General features: G+C 40.5%; 2 protein-coding genes across 2 annotated transcripts; one reads left to right on the top strand and one right to left on the bottom strand.

Moving 5' to 3' along the window:
* The first annotated feature begins 371 nt into the window (after positions 1-371).
* Positions 372-5,714, top strand: alg12 (ALG12 alpha-1,6-mannosyltransferase). The gene is made up of 9 exons (XM_053241634.1): positions 372-614; positions 878-1,010; positions 1,096-1,269; positions 1,451-1,645; positions 1,739-1,843; positions 3,914-4,136; positions 4,907-5,076; positions 5,175-5,250; positions 5,343-5,714. Exons 1-9 carry the CDS (start codon positions 387-389, stop codon positions 5,578-5,580), a joined length of 1,542 nt encoding a protein of 513 aa, XP_053097609.1. The 5' UTR covers positions 372-386; the 3' UTR covers positions 5,581-5,714.
* Positions 5,715-6,659: 945 nt separating this feature from the next.
* Positions 6,660-17,547, bottom strand: zbed4 (zinc finger, BED-type containing 4). The gene is made up of 2 exons (XM_026923591.3): positions 17,110-17,547; positions 6,660-11,456 (listed from the first exon to the last, which is right to left on the bottom strand). The coding sequence occupies exon 2, from the start codon at positions 11,252-11,254 to the stop codon at positions 7,502-7,504; it is 3,753 nt and encodes a 1,250-aa protein (XP_026779392.3). The 5' UTR covers positions 11,255-11,456; positions 17,110-17,547; the 3' UTR covers positions 6,660-7,501.
* Positions 17,548-17,628: the final 81 nt, after the last annotated feature.

Genomic DNA, 17,628 nt, shown 5'->3' with positions numbered 1-17,628 from the left:
ATAACCTGTGTATTTTTGTAATTATGTTACATGGTGTCAGTTTATATCACATTCACTTCAGTCATAGACAGCACTCTTTAACGTGGCTCTTAATCATACATTCAACATAATTTGCAGTTTATTACATTCATGAAAACTACAAATCCCATAAACGGTCCTGCTAATACCCGGATGTGAGCCAGGTCTCTGATTTGTACACGACCCCGCGTTACTCAGGTTATGTTTCGACAGAAATCGACCTAAAGTCTAAAAACATTCAAGTCTTACATGCGTTAGAGAAAACACTGAACTCTTAGAGAAATTAATCCTTACAGTACACGAGCTAATCCAGAAATCCTGAGAAGTAATGGCAGACAAACAAACAAATCCTGTTTACTTCCGTCTTGATGACGTACATGGTTGGCTTGGGAAACCGGTTTATTGTACGCATGCGCAGTTTGACTTGCTCTTCCAGCATGGCGCGGAAGCGAAGAATTCCCCAGCTCCCTCAGTTTTTCATATTGACAGTCGTAATTTCTCTGCATTTATTTGCGTGCCCTTTTACCAAAGTCGAAGAGAGTTTTAACTTGCAAGCCATTCATGACATTCTTTATCACAGATTTGATTTGGAAAAGGTAAGAACCTGCAACTATGCATTTCAAAATTCTAGTAAAAGTGTTTTATGTTAGTTAAGTCATGGAGTAGGTTCTGGCTTAAAATTCATCACACTAGTTTATAGATTTTATATGTTAGTTGTGTGATTGAAAGTTGTTTAACTCTTGCTATGGACACAAGTCTATATGTCTGAAGTCTAGCAAGTCTGCAGATTTCCATGGGTCAGGCACACCCCCCACCCTGAGGTGTGTTACAGCCCCTGACTGTGCTCTCTCTTCTGCAGTATGATCATCATGAATTCCCTGGGGTGGTTCCTCGCACCTTCCTTGGGCCGTTGTTCGTCTCGGTGCTCAGCACACCTATGGCTGCTTTACTCTCCCACCTTGAGGCTCCAAAGTTTTACACACAGATTACTGGTACGTGTGTCAGTTCCAAAGGACTACCCCGTGTGTGTTTTCTCACTCGCACACTGACATGTGATTGATATTGTGTTCTCCACAGTGCGTGGTGTTCTGGGGATGTGCGTCTGCCTGACTCTATGGCACATGCAGAAACAGGTGCGGAGACAGTTTGGATCTCTGGTCTCTGGCCTTTTCTGTCTTATGTGCGCTTCACAGTTTCACCTGATGTTTTACAGCACAAGGACTCTGCCGAACGTATTCGCTCTGCCTATAGGTGTGTGTTCTAACCGAAAGCGTGTGTGCATATAATATCAAGGAACTCTGTATGTTATGGGAATTCGTTACTGTTTATATAGTACTTTTCCATGTATATTTTTGGGGATAGAAATAGTTTTTGATGAAATTTTTAATGAAGCTAAAACTGTACATGGACCTAACAGACTTTTATTTCACAGTTTTGCTGGCGTTCATGTCCTGGATGGCCCAAAGGCATGGCCCGTTCATCATGCTGTCTGCTTTCGCCATCATCGTGTTCCGCTCAGAGCTCTGCCTCCTGCTTGGGCTCATGTTGCTGATGTCACTTCGATCCAGGAAGCTCAGTATTAAAAAGTTGCTTTATTATGCTGTACCAGCTGGCATTTTGTCACTGGGTAAGTGCAGTTTTGAATGTGTGGGCTTGGGTTTTCCGTGTTGTCTTTATATGCAGCTTTGCGGTAAACATATATATATATATATTTTTGTAGGTTTCACTGTTGGTGTTGATTCTGTGTTCTGGAGGAAGCTGCTATGGCCTGAAGGCCAGGTTCTCTGGTACAACACCATCTTGAACAAAAGCTCCAACTGGGGAATATCCTTTTGGTCATTAAAAACAGTTCAGAATGCTGTTCTGTATATATAATCCCTAACAAATAAGACTTTACAGTATACATTTGTGAAATACACCGATCAGCCATAACATTATGACCACCTGCCTAATATTGTACTGGTCCCCCTTTTGCTGCCAAAACAGCCCTGACCCGTCGAGGCATGGACTCCACAAGATCCCTGAAGGTGTGCTGTGGTATCTGGCACAAAGACGTTAACAGCAGATCCTTTAAGTCCTGTAAGTTGTGAGGTGGAGCCTCCATGGATCAGCACATCCCTCAGATGTTCGATTGGATTGAGATCTGGGGAATTTGGAGGCCAAGTCAACACCTTGAACTCTTTGTCATTTTCCTCAAACCATTCCTGAACAATTTTTACAGTGTGGCAGGGCGCATTATCCTGCCGAAAGAGGTCACTTCCATTAGGGAATACTGTTGCCATGAAGGGGTGTACCTGGCCTGCAACAATGTTTAGGTAGGTGGTATGTGTCAAAGTAACAACCACATGAATGCCAGGACCCAAAGTTTCCCAACAGAACATTGCCTAGAGCATCACACTGCCTCCGTCAGCTTGTGTTCTTCCCATAGTGATGTTGGAAGAAAATGTGATTTATCGGACCAGGCCACCTTCTTCCATTGCTCACGTGTCCATCGTAGGCACTTTTTGCAGTGGACAGAGGTCAGCATGGGCACTCTGACTGGTTTGCAGCTACGCAGCCCCATACACAGCAAGCTGTGATGCACTGTGTGTTCTGACACCTTTCTATCATAGCCAGCTTTAACTTTTCAGCAATTTGTGCTACAGTAGCTCTTCTGTGGGATCAGACCAGACGGGATAGCCTTCACTCCCCACGCGCATCAGTGAGCCTTGGGCGCCCATGACCCTGTCGCTAGTTCACCGGTTGTCCTTCCTTGGACCACTTTTGGTACATACTAACCACTGCATACCGGGAACACCCCACAAGACCTGCCATTTTAAAGATGCTCTGACCCAGTCATCTAGCCATCCCAATTTGGCCGTTGTCAAAGTCTCGTTGTCAAAGTCTAGTCTCTAATCCTTATGCTTGCCCATTTTTATATATGTAATATATATATAATATATCTTATATATATATATATCTTATATATGTAATATATCTCAACACTTGACAGGTGCTATTATAACAAGATAATCAATATTATTCACTTCACCTGTCAGTGGTCATAATATTATGGCTGATTGGTGTAGTAATGATTTACAGTCGTGTTATCTAGTGTCACGCAGAAGAGGATGACTTCCCTTTTGAGTCTAGTTCCTCTTATTGCTTTCTTCCTCATCTCCTCTTAGGAAATTTGTTTTCTTGCTTCCGTCACCTCTGGCCTACTCCTTAAGGATCTAAATATAAATCTACATACAGATGTATGTACAACTGCTTTCTCAAGCTGTCTGTTGTTAAAAGTACTATATAAATTGAATTGAATTAAAGAGGATGCATGCCACATTTACCCAAATAATAGTTGCTGACAGGTTAATTCAGTTTTTTTATAAATTGTCTGAGATAACTCTGCACTCCTGTATTAACTGTGAAAGGTTAATCATATTGAGACATGAAACCATCACCAGCAAGTCTATCGGCTAACGAGGACGGTGCAAAGCTCTGGAGAGGATACGAAAAGATTTTTTTTTCTGTGTGCAAAATGTGCTTGATTTAATATGGCAAAAGATATTTAATCAATACTTTTCCTACTGTAACCGGGTTGTTTGTTTGCACAAATTAACCAAAACAAAATAATTTTGAAAATTGATAGCATAAAAAAAATAAACGATTGCACGTGTTATCTATTCATGATCTCAGTTTAGTATCTTGTAGCCAAATTTTACAGAAGAAGACTATGCTCATTTTACTGCATGGTGCACACAATACATTATCATGTCATAATACTGCTAACTCAATAATCCGTGTACAAAGAATGAGCCCAAGCTTATATGTAGTTTAATCATTGGATACTTGCTGACAAAACTGATGCATCCTTTGCATTTCTGCTGTATCTCCTTAACTACGCCTTCTCAGTAAACCTCCCCCTTTCTCTGGTACTTCTATTCGGCTCTTCCTCGTGGCCTTGGCGCCACCATCGTCTTTGTTCCGTTTGGTCTTGTGGACAGGCGGATGCACACAATGCTGATACCTGCCGTAGGCTTCATCTTGCTGTACTCCTTCCTGCCACACAAGGAGCTGCGCTTCATCATTTACACGTTCCCCATCTTCAATGTAGTGGCAGCTCGAGGATGCTCCTTCATGTAAGTAACGTAATGACTGACTCGACTATGTTTGCTGCACTTCAGTGGGATGAACATGTACAATTTTTCACATACTTTTTTCTCTGCTGTTGTGGTTCTTGTTTTGGAGTTGAAGCACTAGATAATGAGCTACAATATATGGCCAGAAGTATGTGGACACTTGACTACCATACCCATATGTGCCCGTTCCAAAACCATGGGCATTAGCATGAAGTTGGTCCCCCTTTTACTGTTATAATAATCTCCACTCTTCTGGGAAGGCTTTCCACTAGATGTTGGAGCGTGGCTGTGGGGATTTGCCCATTGAGCCACAAGAGCATTAGTAACATCAGGCACTGATGTTGGGCGAGGAGGCCTGGAGTGCAGTCGACGTTCCAGTTAATCCCAAAAGTGTTTGGTGGGGTTGAGGTCAGGGTTCTGTGCAGCCCACTCAAGGTCTTCCACACCAGCCTTGGCAATCTATGGTGCTTGCTTTGTACACAGGAGCACTGTCATAGTGGAACAAGTTTGGGCCCTCTAGTTCCAGTGAAGGAAAATCTTAATGCTACAGCATACAAAGGCAATCTAGACAATTGTGTGTTTACAACTTTGTAGTAACAGAAGGAACACATATAGGTGTGATGGTCAGGTGTCCACAAACTTTTGGCCATATATATATATATATATATATGTGTGTGTGTATAAGAATTTTATATTATAATATAAAATGAGTTTAATATAAAATGGTGTGCAAGACCATGATTGAAGAAACATTTTTCTTTTTGTTTCAGTTTGAACAACTATCAAAAGTCATGGCTGTATAAAATTGGGGCTGTTGCTGTAATTGGCCATTTGGTTGCAAATGGAGTTTATTCAGGCATTTCGTTATACGTTTCACAATACAACTACCCAGGAGGCAGAGCCATGCAGGAACTGCACACATTAGTGCCAGCTAACATGGGTATGTTCATTCTGGTAGCGGCAGATAATACTTAGGAATTACCCAGAAAAATACACACTGTGAAATCTAGTAACATATCTATACGGTTTGTCGTTAAGATGTGAACTTGCACATAGATGTACTAGCTGCGCAGACGGGCGTCTCACGCTTCTTGGAGCTGAATAGTAAGTGGAGGTGAGTAAAGAAAAAAAATGCAACACATTGGTATTCTATATCATGTATGTTGTTGAAGCAGACAAAGCTCCTTTTTTTTTTTTTTTTTGTAGGTATGACAAGAGAGAAGATCTGATGCCTATAGACCCACTCATGAAGACGTACTCGCATGTACTGATGGAGGCAAACGCAACACTGATATCACTACTGAGTGGTTCTCACAAACCCCTCATCTACATCCAGGGTTATGAACGCTTGCTTGTCAGTGCTTCCCAGTTTCCTCCACTCAGTGTTAAATTAACCAGTAAGCTTGTGCTTCTTGAGAGTTTGACACACTCTGAGCTTAGCTGATGCAGACGTGTCAACCTTCATTTCCTACCATTTTGTGTAGGAGATCAGAGTATGCTGGTATGACTTAGTAGTCAAAACTAAGAACAGTTCTTTTTTCTGCCCCAATAAAAACGGCAACAGAGCTAATCAACATATCAATCTGGAATGGCTGACAGTTGTGTAGGTGTTTGAACTCTCTGATCTTAACTGACACCTTCTGAAAGCTCCACCCCCTTCCTCCAATCTCACAGTAGTAATGTTTTTTCTGGTGCTCTTAACTTGATTTTCCCGCTTGAAAGATTCAGCACCCTTGTGTGCGGTTAAGCTAAAAAGAAAATGTTTTGATTCTGTTAATGTGAAATAAAATCCGTCGAATGTTGTTCAACTTAGATAAGTAGACAGTTAAGAGCAGTTTATTACTATATTTAAGGATGCACTGAAATTTCAGCCAGAAATGTGTCAAAAATTGTATTTCAGGTTTTTGAAACAGGAAAAATATCAGCCATGTGGAAACATTTCACAGTTTCTACAAGGGACGTGGTGCGAGTGATTTGGAAAATGACTACACTGAAAATTACTGTTCTTTCTTTATTATTTTTTTTACTGTTTACTGCATTTTTATTCTCCCCCCCTCCATGAGACTACATTATTCCTCTTCAGTGTTGGAAGCTATGCTGATAAATGGCTAATGCCACAAATTTTTCAGATTAGATGTCCAAATATGGTAATAAACTTTATTTAAAAAAAAAAAAAAAAAGAACATCCTAGAGTGTTTTTATCAACAGTTGGAGCTAAGTGAACCTGTGTTTATCCAGAGACTGTGATGCCACACTGCACCTATTCTCGACTCTCAAGAAAAACTGGTTTGTGTGGGCCTAATGTCTAATTGCCAACCAAGAGCCACCTGCGTTGTGTAACGGCTTGGTCATCTGCTCACCACTTCCCTTTCCAAAGAGTGAAAACAGTTACTGGCACAAAGTTTCCTGTGTAAGAATAGGAAAGCTCTCGCACTCACTTCACTACACTGAAACCAGATTAAATGTTTGTTAAGTAGTTATCCAATGCTGGGAAAGAAAATCTTTACAAGTTTAAAAACAAGGAAAGGGTAAACATTTTATTAACAAATTAACCACCAAAATTGCATGGTTTCAGTCTGACTCTTTAGCAAATTATTTTTGGAAATCATTTTATAAAATGTACATCATTTTGACATTGATCCATAATTTAATACCCCAGGAAAAAAAAAAAAAAAGAAGAAGAATTGTGCCTGAGAAATTAATTTTTAAACAGATTGCTCACCCTGAAATTACAACACCATTTTACATAATGTTAATTTTTTTTTTCAAGTCTAAAAAAAAGTACTAATTCTAATGGACAGTACCGTTATCCATAATATCACAATGAAATAATTAAATTAAAGACATTTAAACAGTTTTCAGTCACAGCATTTCTTTTTGGATCACGTATTCTTATATATAAAAACAGTATTCAGCATCTGTTTGCATTTTACATAATCATTAAGTCAGAAGACAAAAACATTGTTGCACATCAAATAATATATACAGCATTTTGACCTGAAGTAGTTCATATAAGGCACAAGGAGAGAGAAGGAAAAAATATCTGGCCATAAAAAAAGTGTACAGCAACACACACACACACACACACACACACACCCCAACCCCTAAATCTACGTATCCCTCCCCCCCCCCACACTCGTTCCCTGAAAACACTTTTCACCGGGTAGAAGACTAACTCCAGTTATCAAGCATTGAACAGTAGTATGCATACAAAACATTTATTTAACTTAACATGTTCTATATACCAAATCTATACCTCAGTGTAAAGTATTTTAAGTTTAAAGGGCCATCTCGGAAGTGATTTGGTCCTTGGTCAGGGTTCATTGGGGTCTACGAAAGTCTTGCACACACAAAAAAAAATGTTCTTAGTACTGAAAATATATCAAAGGAAGGTTGACCTTTAAAAATAAGAGTCTTTCAAGATTTTCTAGCAATGGTCGAGACTGATTCAGGGCACAGTTCACACTTGATGTGCTGAACAGTGTATCTGCTGGTACAATGCTGGGTGGACAACCCACATAACGTACGGCTACTTTGGCAAGCTCAGGCCACAAGAACAACTTGAGATTCCAATAGTCCAAAGGATCACAGCTCTGGTCAAGTATATCTTCCTCCAAATACTCCAGAACAGCAAGCTCGGATGACTTTGGCCGGTCATCTTGCTTAATCTTTTGCCTTATGTCATCCATCAGGGCCCACAGGTTGTCCTTGTTTGTGGTTGAACTGTTAGATGGAGCTGGGTCCTCACTGCACCCATTAGACAATGGAGGTTTCGTTTCTGCAGACGCAGATATGGATACCCTCTGAACTTCTCGTATGAGCTCCTGCTTACACTTCTCAGCCTCCTCCTCGGTGAACAGGGATGTCTTGTACCTAGGGTCCAGCATCGTTGCCCATGTATAACGTGGATCATGAAGTGTGGGAGACATTCTGGTCACCATGGCCTCTTTTAGAGATTTAAGCATGTTATCAATACCCATAGTCTCGTCGAAAAGCATGTCTATCTTGCGGTTGAGAATATGAATGAGCGGTATGACCTGGCCAAGAGTGGCCGTTCGATTGCTCATTTCCCTGCAGGCCACTTCAAAAGGTTTCAGAGCGTTGCAAACTGATTGCATCACCTCCCACTGGTCACAGCTTATAAGTTCCCTGAAATTGCACTCTAAAGACATTTCGTCAATGGCTTTCTTTTGCTCAACTAACCTTTCAAGCATAAAATATGAGGTCTTCCACTTGGAGGGAACATCCTGGATCAACTGATTTTCAGGCAAGTTATAGGCTTTTTGAAGTTCTGCCAGCTTCTCCTTTGCCTTTGCCGAACGATGTACTCGTTCACAGATCTTTCGCGCGATGCTTAACAAGTTCTGTACCATCCTCTGGCTCTTTATGGCTTCATTAACGATGAGATCTATGTTATGACCAAAACAGTTCATGAGGGTGTGAGCATTGTCCTCCAGAACATTTCCAATGGCTTGATTATCAGTGACAGTGAATCCAAGCTTCAGGCCTGAGGAAACAATCCAGGTGTCCCAAAGGTACTCAAGTTGCTTCTGTATGCTAAGCATGTTATAATCACAGTCTATTGGGGAGACACCAAGCAGAGCTGAGCAGTGGAAATCTTGGCCCTGAGGTCGGACACGTGACTCAAACGTCACCCAGTGGGCTGTAAGAGTCAGGTATTCCCGCGTTTGGCTGCTTACCCATATGCTTGTTGTGAAATGAATAATTCCACTCTCAGCCTCTTTGAGGTGTGTCAGGACAACCTCTTTTACACTTTCGTACATTTCTGGTATGGCAGTGCTGGTGAAGTATGATGAAGAAGGAAGAGAATACTGTGGTTGGAGGTATTCCAGTAATCGGTTCAGACCAACATTTTCCACCACAGCTGATGGCTGAAGATCCAGTGCAAGCATTTCAGCAACGAGTCTGGTGATTTTTTTGGCAACTGGGTGACAATCATCAAATTTTTCACTACTCTCCTCATACGCAGATGTGTCCATGAGCTTCTGTTTTACTTGAATTTCTGCAGATGATGCATCCCCTGAGATATTACTATTATTCTCAAGCACATGTCCATGAAACCTCTGCATGTGCCTAAACAAGCAACTAGTGCCCAGGTTTGTTGTCTTTTTCCCCCTGCTTATTGTGCGGTTACAGTGCAAACAGACCACCTTTGTAGGGTCTGCAGAAGAAAGAGAAAAGTGATTCCACAGCTTTGAAGTCTTTTTGCTAAAAATGGTTTGTGTGTGCTGTTTCTTCTCACTAGCAGGGCTGTCAGTCGCATTTGATGACATGTCCTCCTCTGCAGTGAGGGTTCTATGGAGTGACTGAGGTAAGGTCGCTTTGTCACTTGTGCTTTTTTGGTTCTTTAGGACATCAGGATGCCGTCTCATCAGATGACGCATCAAACAGCTTGTGCCGAAATCTCCACGTTTGCCCCGACTAATGACACATGGACAGTATCGACACAAAGCCTTGAGCTGGTCAACTGGGGAGACAATGAAGTGGTGCCATACTTCAGATTTCACTCTTTTCATTATCTTTTTATTTTGTTGGAAAACTGAGCTTGGCTCTTGAGTTAGGCTTGAGACTTCAGCAGAATCTTCTGGGGAGGATGACAGCTGTATGCTTTCACTTTTTAGACCAAAAGACATGTTCAGTGAAGACTCGTGTCCAGAATGATATGAGGCATCGTTTACCTCCTCCTTAAATTCCATATTTTCACGGTCATCCATGGGCACTTCATCTGACATGGTTTCAGGGGATGAGGAGGTACAAGGGGGTTCTTTTTTGACTTCTACAGGGTCCTGCATCTGCGAGTGTGATAACAGTGTTGGCGGTGTTGTATATGGTGGAGGAATTGTTGAACCCTGTCCATTTTCTTCGATGACAATGTCTCGGTGGGCCCGCCACATGTGGCGAATTAGACAACTTGTCCCTAGGTCTTTCCCGTTTTTACCCCGACTGAACTCATTCATACAGTGAATACACACTGCTTTGGAGCTATCAGCAGGAGACAGATAAAAGTGTTTCCACACGGCTGATCGCCTTCGAGAATTTGCACTCTTAGGCGTAGATCCTGAGCAGTCAGACCCAATGTCCATGGCGTCATCACTGTGGTTGTTAATGGAATGAGGGGATGGGGCTGCACCAGAGTCAGCCTTGGCACTCTTTTCCACTTTTGGCTTGACTTTTTGGGATACCTCTTTGAATGCTACATCTGCGGCTTCTGCTGTAGAGGTGGAGGGTGAGGTGTGATTGTTTGAGTGGGATTTACTGCTAGCTGCCAGATCATTATTTGGTGATTTGACAGGAGGTATTAGAGATGAGGCAGAATTAGATGAAGTATTTGGCGAGTCACTGTCTTGTAAAAGTACAGTAGGGTGAGCCCTTCGCACATGCCTCATTAAACAACTAGTGCTGAGGTCTTTCTCATTTTTACCTCGACTGAACTCTTTCATACAATACATACAGATAGCTTTGGTACTATCGCGGGGAGATATGAAAAAATGGTTCCATGCAGGAGATTTTTTTCTTGGATTAAGAGGGTTTCTAATAGATGTCAGAAGGCTTTGTGTGACCGCATCCATTGCAACATCGTAAAGAGTACTTGTGTAGCCACTCAGTAGGTTATCATAATCATCATCATTACTTCTAGTGACAAAGGGGCCTACAGCCCCATCAAAGAATAACTTATCGTCCTCCTGAGAACTTTCACCCGTTTCAACTGGTTCCTCTTTGATATGTACACTTGTGTCATTTATTGAATTATCTTTGTCTATTTCAGTAGTATGAGTTGTATCATCTGAAATGGCTGGAGAAGTTGAACAGTTCTGCTTATCACAGGTTTCTGCCTCTGGACCATCTACTAAATGTCCATCAACCTGAGAAGATACATCACTGAGTGTTCCCTTCAGGGACGAGGACACAAGTGAAGACTTTTTTGCCAGTGGATTCTCATGAGGGGTCATGCTGTATGATTTAAAAACATAACCGTCTTGCCCCTCAATTTTCAAACAGGTTTCTTTGACCTCTTTTCTCTTGTCATTCTCCACAGAACCGTTATGTTCCAAGTGCACATCATCAGTCTTTTGAGAAAGGCCTTCCTCCCCATCCATTTTAGCAGACTGAATTTCTGCTAAGAAACTAAACTTTCTCTAATGAAAGCAGCTTATCGAGTGTTCCAGTGTCATCTGTGTGGCTGTCTCTTCAAACATCCGGTTGAATGGCTACAGCAGCATGTTATATTCAAATCCGGATGATGAAGACATATGAAACATATCCATTTAGGAGAATGAAAACTTCTTTGCTTAGTGGAATCTGTAAATAAGAGAAGAGAGAGAATTAAGAGAAATTATTCCACTAAAGAGGCAGTTACTCAGTGATGAGTATAATATAGACTGTTTATTCAAACAGACCAGGGCCCAGTTATTTCTATTTTGTTTAACAAATATAAGATGAATATTCTATTTTTACTGATCGTGATAATTCAGAACAGATTTATTCGGTTCCTCCCCTGCATATGCAAAAGGGATTGAATTTCTGGTACATCTGAATGCTCATGTGTTAATTGGACTGAACAGATGTAATGAAAAACGAATTCATGATCAGCATATTTACAAGAACAATTTTTATATGTATAGTTTAGTTACATGGGCAACGAGAAACCATCTTTCTAGCTTGAGGCTACAAAATCATGTGGCTATGCTTTACTTTACTCACACTTGTTGATTTGCTATTTTGAATTTTAGAATTAATAAAAGTGATCTACATTTTATCTAATGAAAGCAATATAATGTACATCAGTGTACATGATATACAGTCAGGTCTGGAAGTATTTGGACAATGACAGGAGTTTTTGTGATTTTGCCTTTATACACCACCACAATGGATTTGAAATAAAACAATCAAGATGTGATCGAAGTGTAGACTTTCAGCTTTATTTTAAGCGGTCCCACAAAATATGGCATTTACCATTTAAGAATTGCAGCCATTTTAAGCAAAGTACTTCCATTTTCAGGGGCTCAAAGGTATTTGGACAATTGACTATCAAGAAGTTAATTGACCAGGTGCGGTCCATTTCCTCATTACTTCAAGACAAATGAAGCAGATAAAAGGTCTGGAGTTGATATCAGGTATTGAGTTGGCATTTGGCAGCTGTTTGACTGGAGCTACCAGTATGAAGTCCAAGGAGATCTCAATGCAAGTGAAGGAGGCCATCATTAGGCCGAAAAAACAAAATAAATCTATAAGAGAGATAGCAAAAACCTTAGGTGTGGCAAAATCAACAGTTGGGTACATTCTTAAAAAGAAAGAAAGCACTGGTGAGCTCAACAACATCAAAAGGCCTGGAAGATCACGGAAGACAACTAAAGTGGATGATCGCAGAATCCTTTCCTGGGTGAAGAAAAACCCCTTCACAACATCAACAGAAGTCAAGAATACTCTGGAGAAGGTAGGCGTATCATTGTCAAAATCTACAACCAAGAGACGCCTTCATGAATGTAAATACAGAGGGTTTACAACAAGGTGCAACCCACTGGTAACATTAAAGAACAGGAAAGCCAGATTAGACTTTGCCAGAAAACATCTAAAAAAGCTTCCCATGTTCTGGAATAAGTTTCTTTGGACTGATGGATCCAAGATTAACTTGTACCAGAATGATGGGAAGAGAAACGTATGGTGAAAGAAAGGAACAGCTCATGATCCAAAGTATACCACATCATGTGTCAAATATGGTGGAGGAAGTGTTATGGCATGGGCATGTATGGCTGCCAATGGAACGGGCTCACTGGTGTTTATTGATGATGTGACTGCTGACAGAAGTAGCAAGATGAATTCTGAGGTGTATAGGGCTATACTCTCTGCTCACATTCAGCCAAATGCTACAAAACTGATAGGACGCCGCTTCACAGTGCAGGTGGATAATGACCCTAAACATACTGTGAAAGCAGCTCAAGACTTTTTGAAGGCAAAGAAATGGAATATTCTTCAATGGCTAAGTCAGTCTCCTGATCTCAACCCAATTGAGTATGCTTTTCACTTACTGAAGACAAGACTGAAGGCAGAAAGACCCACAAACAAGCAGCAACTGAAGGTGGCTGTAGTGAAGGCCTGGCAAAGCATCTCCAGGGAGGAAAGTCAGAATTTGAGTTTTGAGAACATGGGCTCCAGACTTCAGGCAGTCATTGACTACAAAGGGTTTTCATCCAAGTATTAAAATTATGGTTATATTTACAATTATTTCACTTTGTCCAAATACCTTTGAGCCCCTGAAATTGGAGGTACTTTGCTGAAAATGGCTGTAATTCCTAGATGGTAAATTCCATATTTTTGTGGAAGGCAAAATCACAAAAACTCTATACTTCCGGACCTGACTGTATATCCTATACGCATGTACTAGATAAGGCATAAAACACTTCACGGTGTGCTGTTATAGAAAAATAATCAATGACAGTGTGGTGTGATGTGGCTTGACGTGAAGCATAGTTCCTGTTACCACCCTGAGGCTGATTATTTTCCTCTAACAGCAGGCCCTGAAGTGTTTTACTCCTCTAATACAGCACCAATTTGGCAATGATTGCATTTGTTTTTATTAAAGAACACTGTTATCTGTTTAGAGTTACATTTAAATGTTCTAGTATGTCCACGAGATGAGATAGTTACTGTTATCAATGTTATTGCAGATATAAACATTCGATGACTCACCAGATTCTCTTTTTTGGTGTCTTTTGAAGTTAATAAAACAAAAGCATAGCTTGTCATATTACAGAGAAAACAGAAAGCACAAAGTCTTCTATCCTGAAGACTTTCCTGTGGTGGAAAACATGCTCACCAATAAAAAGGGCTGACATAAAATGGTAAATAAACTCTCACAAAGAAAAACATATGTTTTTAATATGTTTATTATTAGGCTTAAATTATGTAGAGCATCCACCATATAAGTCCATGTTAACTGTTGTTATTATAGGAACAATAACGTATTAGAACAAGTGCATTAATATAAATCTGTGAACTGAATTTGAATTACAGCCGGCACTACTGTCAGAGCTGCAATAATCAACACCTTTTGAGCAATCAGATTTGAGAATTCAACAGTTCTGTCATAGATCATGTATAAGATAAGTATAAATATACAGTTGGAGTCATAAGTTTACATACGCCTTGCAGAATCTGCACAAAAAAAAAAACCAAGAGGGATCATAAAAATTGCATTTTGTTTATTTAGTACTGCCCTGAATAAGCTATTTCACATAACAGATGTTTAGTCCACAAGACACAATAATAACTGAATTTACACAAATGAACCAGTTCAAAAGTTTCCATACACTTGATTCTTAATACTGTGTGTTACCTGGATGAACAACGACTGTTTTTATGTTTTGTGATAGTTGTTCATGAGTCTCTTGTTTGTCCTGAGCAGTTAAACTGCCCAATGTTCTTCAGAAAAATCCTCCAGGTCCTGCACATTCTTTGCTTTTCCAGCATCTTCTGCATATTTGACCCCTTTCCAACACGGCTATATGATGTTGAGATCCATCTTTTCACATTGAGGATACCTGAGGGACTCGTACACAACTATTACAAAAGGTGCAAACATTCACTGATGCTCAGAAGGAAACATGATACATTAACAGCCAGGGGAGTGTAAACTTTTACCTTTCTTTTTTTTTTCCCCATTTAGTACTGCCCTTCAGAAGCTACATAAGATATTTACATGTTTCCCAGAAGACAAAATAACAATTTACACCGATCATCTGGTTCAAAAGTCTTAATGTATCGTGTTGCCTTCTTGAGCGTCAGTGAATGTTTGCACCTTTTGTAATAGTTGTGTACGAGTCCCTCAGTTGTCCTCAGTGTGAAAAGATCTCAGCATCATATACTGTTGGAAAGGGGTTAAATACGCAGAAGGTGCTGGAAAAGCAAAGAATGTGCAGGACCTGGAGGATTTTTCCGAAGAACAGTGGGCAGTTTAACTGCTCAGGACAAACAAGAGACTCATGAACAACTATCACAAAACATAAAAACAGTTGTTGATCATCCAGGTAACACACAGTATTAAGGATCAAGCGTATGTGAACTTTTGAACTGATTAATTTGTGTAAATTCAGTTATTATTGTGTCTTGTGGACTAAACATCTGTTATGTGAAATAGCTTATCCAGGGCAGAACTAAATAAAAAAACAAAACCCAATTTTTATGATCCCTCATAAAAATCTTATTATTTATTTATTTATTTTTAATTTGATTATTACAATTTTGCAGATTCTGCAAGGCATATGTAAACTTATAACTAATTTACAGTTGCGGTCATAAGTTATAAGAAAGTTAGTGATAGCAGATGAACGCACGTTCAAATCCCAGGACGACCTATCATATAATGCCTGGGTATTAGAATTTAAAAACACATATTTAAACAAAATTATTTGCTCACATAGGCTTATCGACATGCCAATGAATCCGTGTGAAGCAGTGCGACTAACCCTGGAGGTCCCCTGATCACTGCGGGGCCAGTAGGCTCCTGATTCATGGGTCAGGTCCTTCACCTACAGCTGCTTCTCTTTTATTATCTTTTATTTAAGATTTTACTGATTTACAGAATAGTGTCTGTGGACAAAAAGCGAACAAATATAAATGCAATGCAGCTCAGATTTCTGGATTGAGCTGACCAGAGCTTGAATCTAAACACCATATCAGCTATCAAGTGTAATCCATATCTTATTTAGGAAAAGATCATGTATCAGAACCATGAGGTTTGGTGTTGAGCTGTTAATCCTGAGCTGGGATCTGGCAGATGGTGGAACTGCTTTAACCCGGAACTGTAGTTCACTACTATACAGTGGTGCTCGGATCTTTTTCCTGCTCGATTTCCACCGAAACAAAAGCAATAAAGCTTAATTAATAAAACTCACAGCGCCTCAAAGTGGGCAATAACTGTATAATAATGCATATTAAATATGTAGAAGAGCACACACAAAAGGTTTAAGTCGTAATTACCTCAGGAAATGAATTAACGTTAGCTAGCCGCGTCGCTGTTGATGTTTTAATGAGTAGAAAGCTAATCAAACAATGTTTTGCTACTTTTAGCTTGTTTAAAGCGAAAGTCCAGCACCTGGTTCTGTTCTGGTTTTGGTTCTGTTTTGTTTTTTGTTTCTTTTGGTGTACACTGGCACTGGATAAAGAGCTTGTAAAAATATATAAACAACAACCGTTTCAACGAATCTGAACGCTTTCACTTACAGTGGACAAAACACAAGTAGTATCTAGTAGTGGTAGGAATAATAATAATAATAATAATAATAATAACAACAATAATAATATTTTTAATAATAAAAAAAGGCTAGGTTAATTTCCATATCGACCAAACCTGTTTTTGTTAATCAACTAATAATAAAGTGTTTTTTTTTTTAATGATTAATATGCATTTAGTCACGTTTTTGGAACCATGTTCCTGATTTAAATCAAGTCTGTACCACATGCTAGTGCTAGCTTGTTTGTTTGTTTTTTTATTTGTTTGTTTATTTATTATTATTGGAAGCAGCATCTGGAGCTGCAAGTTAGCCTGTTAGCTTAGAGGAACACATTTCAGCTGTTGAAGCTAATGACTGAAGCTAATGGTTGAGGCTAATGGTTGAGGCTAACGCTGGCCACCGCACTGTCACATGGATTAAGAGCAGAGTGACAGAGCAACTACAGCAAAGCGAGACTTCACACATCAACATCACATCAGGAGGCTTCAGAGGGGTAAAGTGGATCAGGGTTAGCCACATACCATGCACAACAAGGGCCTTTTTCAGCTAGCTAGCGCGGCCCACAGCACAGGGGGGGGCAATAACCTGCCTGGCGGGGCAGAACCAGACCCTGGTGGTAGTAGAACCAGGCAGAGAACTGGATCTACCCGAAAGCCCACACAGCGCCTTTCATTACCGCCGTCTAAAGCCTCAGCTCAGAGGAATTCAGAAAGCTCACATACCTTCAGCTGCTGGCGAGTAACTGACTCGGTAGGAGTTATTTAATAAGGTAAATAAACACGTCTGATTGATCCAAAGCGAGGTGATTATGTTCGTGGCTTTGTCTCCAGTGCGGGTTAAACACTCAGCGGCTGCAGCTCCACTCAGCGTCCACCGGAAGGAACGCGCGCCAGTGACGTCACGAGGGTTGCAGGGCTTTCAACATGGCGGCGAAAGGGGGCCGCCATCATCATCATCATCTTCATCATCATAACAATAATAATAGTAATAATCATTAAATACTCGTTACAGTGCGAGACCGTGGAGGTGACTGGGGCCTGGCTGGTGTGTAAGCGCCGTGTGAGAGCTTCATAAAGAGCCTCAGCGCCTCGACACTGCTCTGTATTTAGAAGGAAATGTGTTGGAAGCAGCCTTATCGGGTTAGGAAGGCAAACATACGGGGTTTCTTGACCTGAGGGGCTCTTTCAGGGGCACCAAGGCGCCAGCAGGGGTGGGGCAAAGGGGCTCTTCTGGGGATTTAA

The sequence above is a fragment of the Pangasianodon hypophthalmus genome, chromosome 18, assembly GCF_027358585.1.
Source record: "Pangasianodon hypophthalmus isolate fPanHyp1 chromosome 18, fPanHyp1.pri, whole genome shotgun sequence".
NCBI lineage: Eukaryota > Metazoa > Chordata > Actinopteri > Siluriformes > Pangasiidae > Pangasianodon > Pangasianodon hypophthalmus.
Note: the sequence above shows the minus strand (reverse complement) of the source record. Positions and strands in the feature narration are given on the sequence as shown.

Coding starts and splice junctions, on each gene's coding strand:
- alg12 (XM_053241634.1), top strand. CDS start 387: ATGACGTACATGGTTGGCTTGGGAAACCGGTTTATTGTACGCATGCGC. Junction 1,011..1,095: donor GTTTTACACACAGATTACTG/GTACGTGTGTCA, acceptor TGTTCTCCACAG/TGCGTGGTGTTCTGGGGATG. Junction 1,646..1,738: donor AGCTGGCATTTTGTCACTGG/GTAAGTGCAGTT, acceptor ATATTTTTGTAG/GTTTCACTGTTGGTGTTGAT.
- zbed4 (XM_026923591.3), bottom strand. CDS start 11,254: ATGGATGGGGAGGAAGGCCTTTCTCAAAAGACTGATGATGTGCACTTG.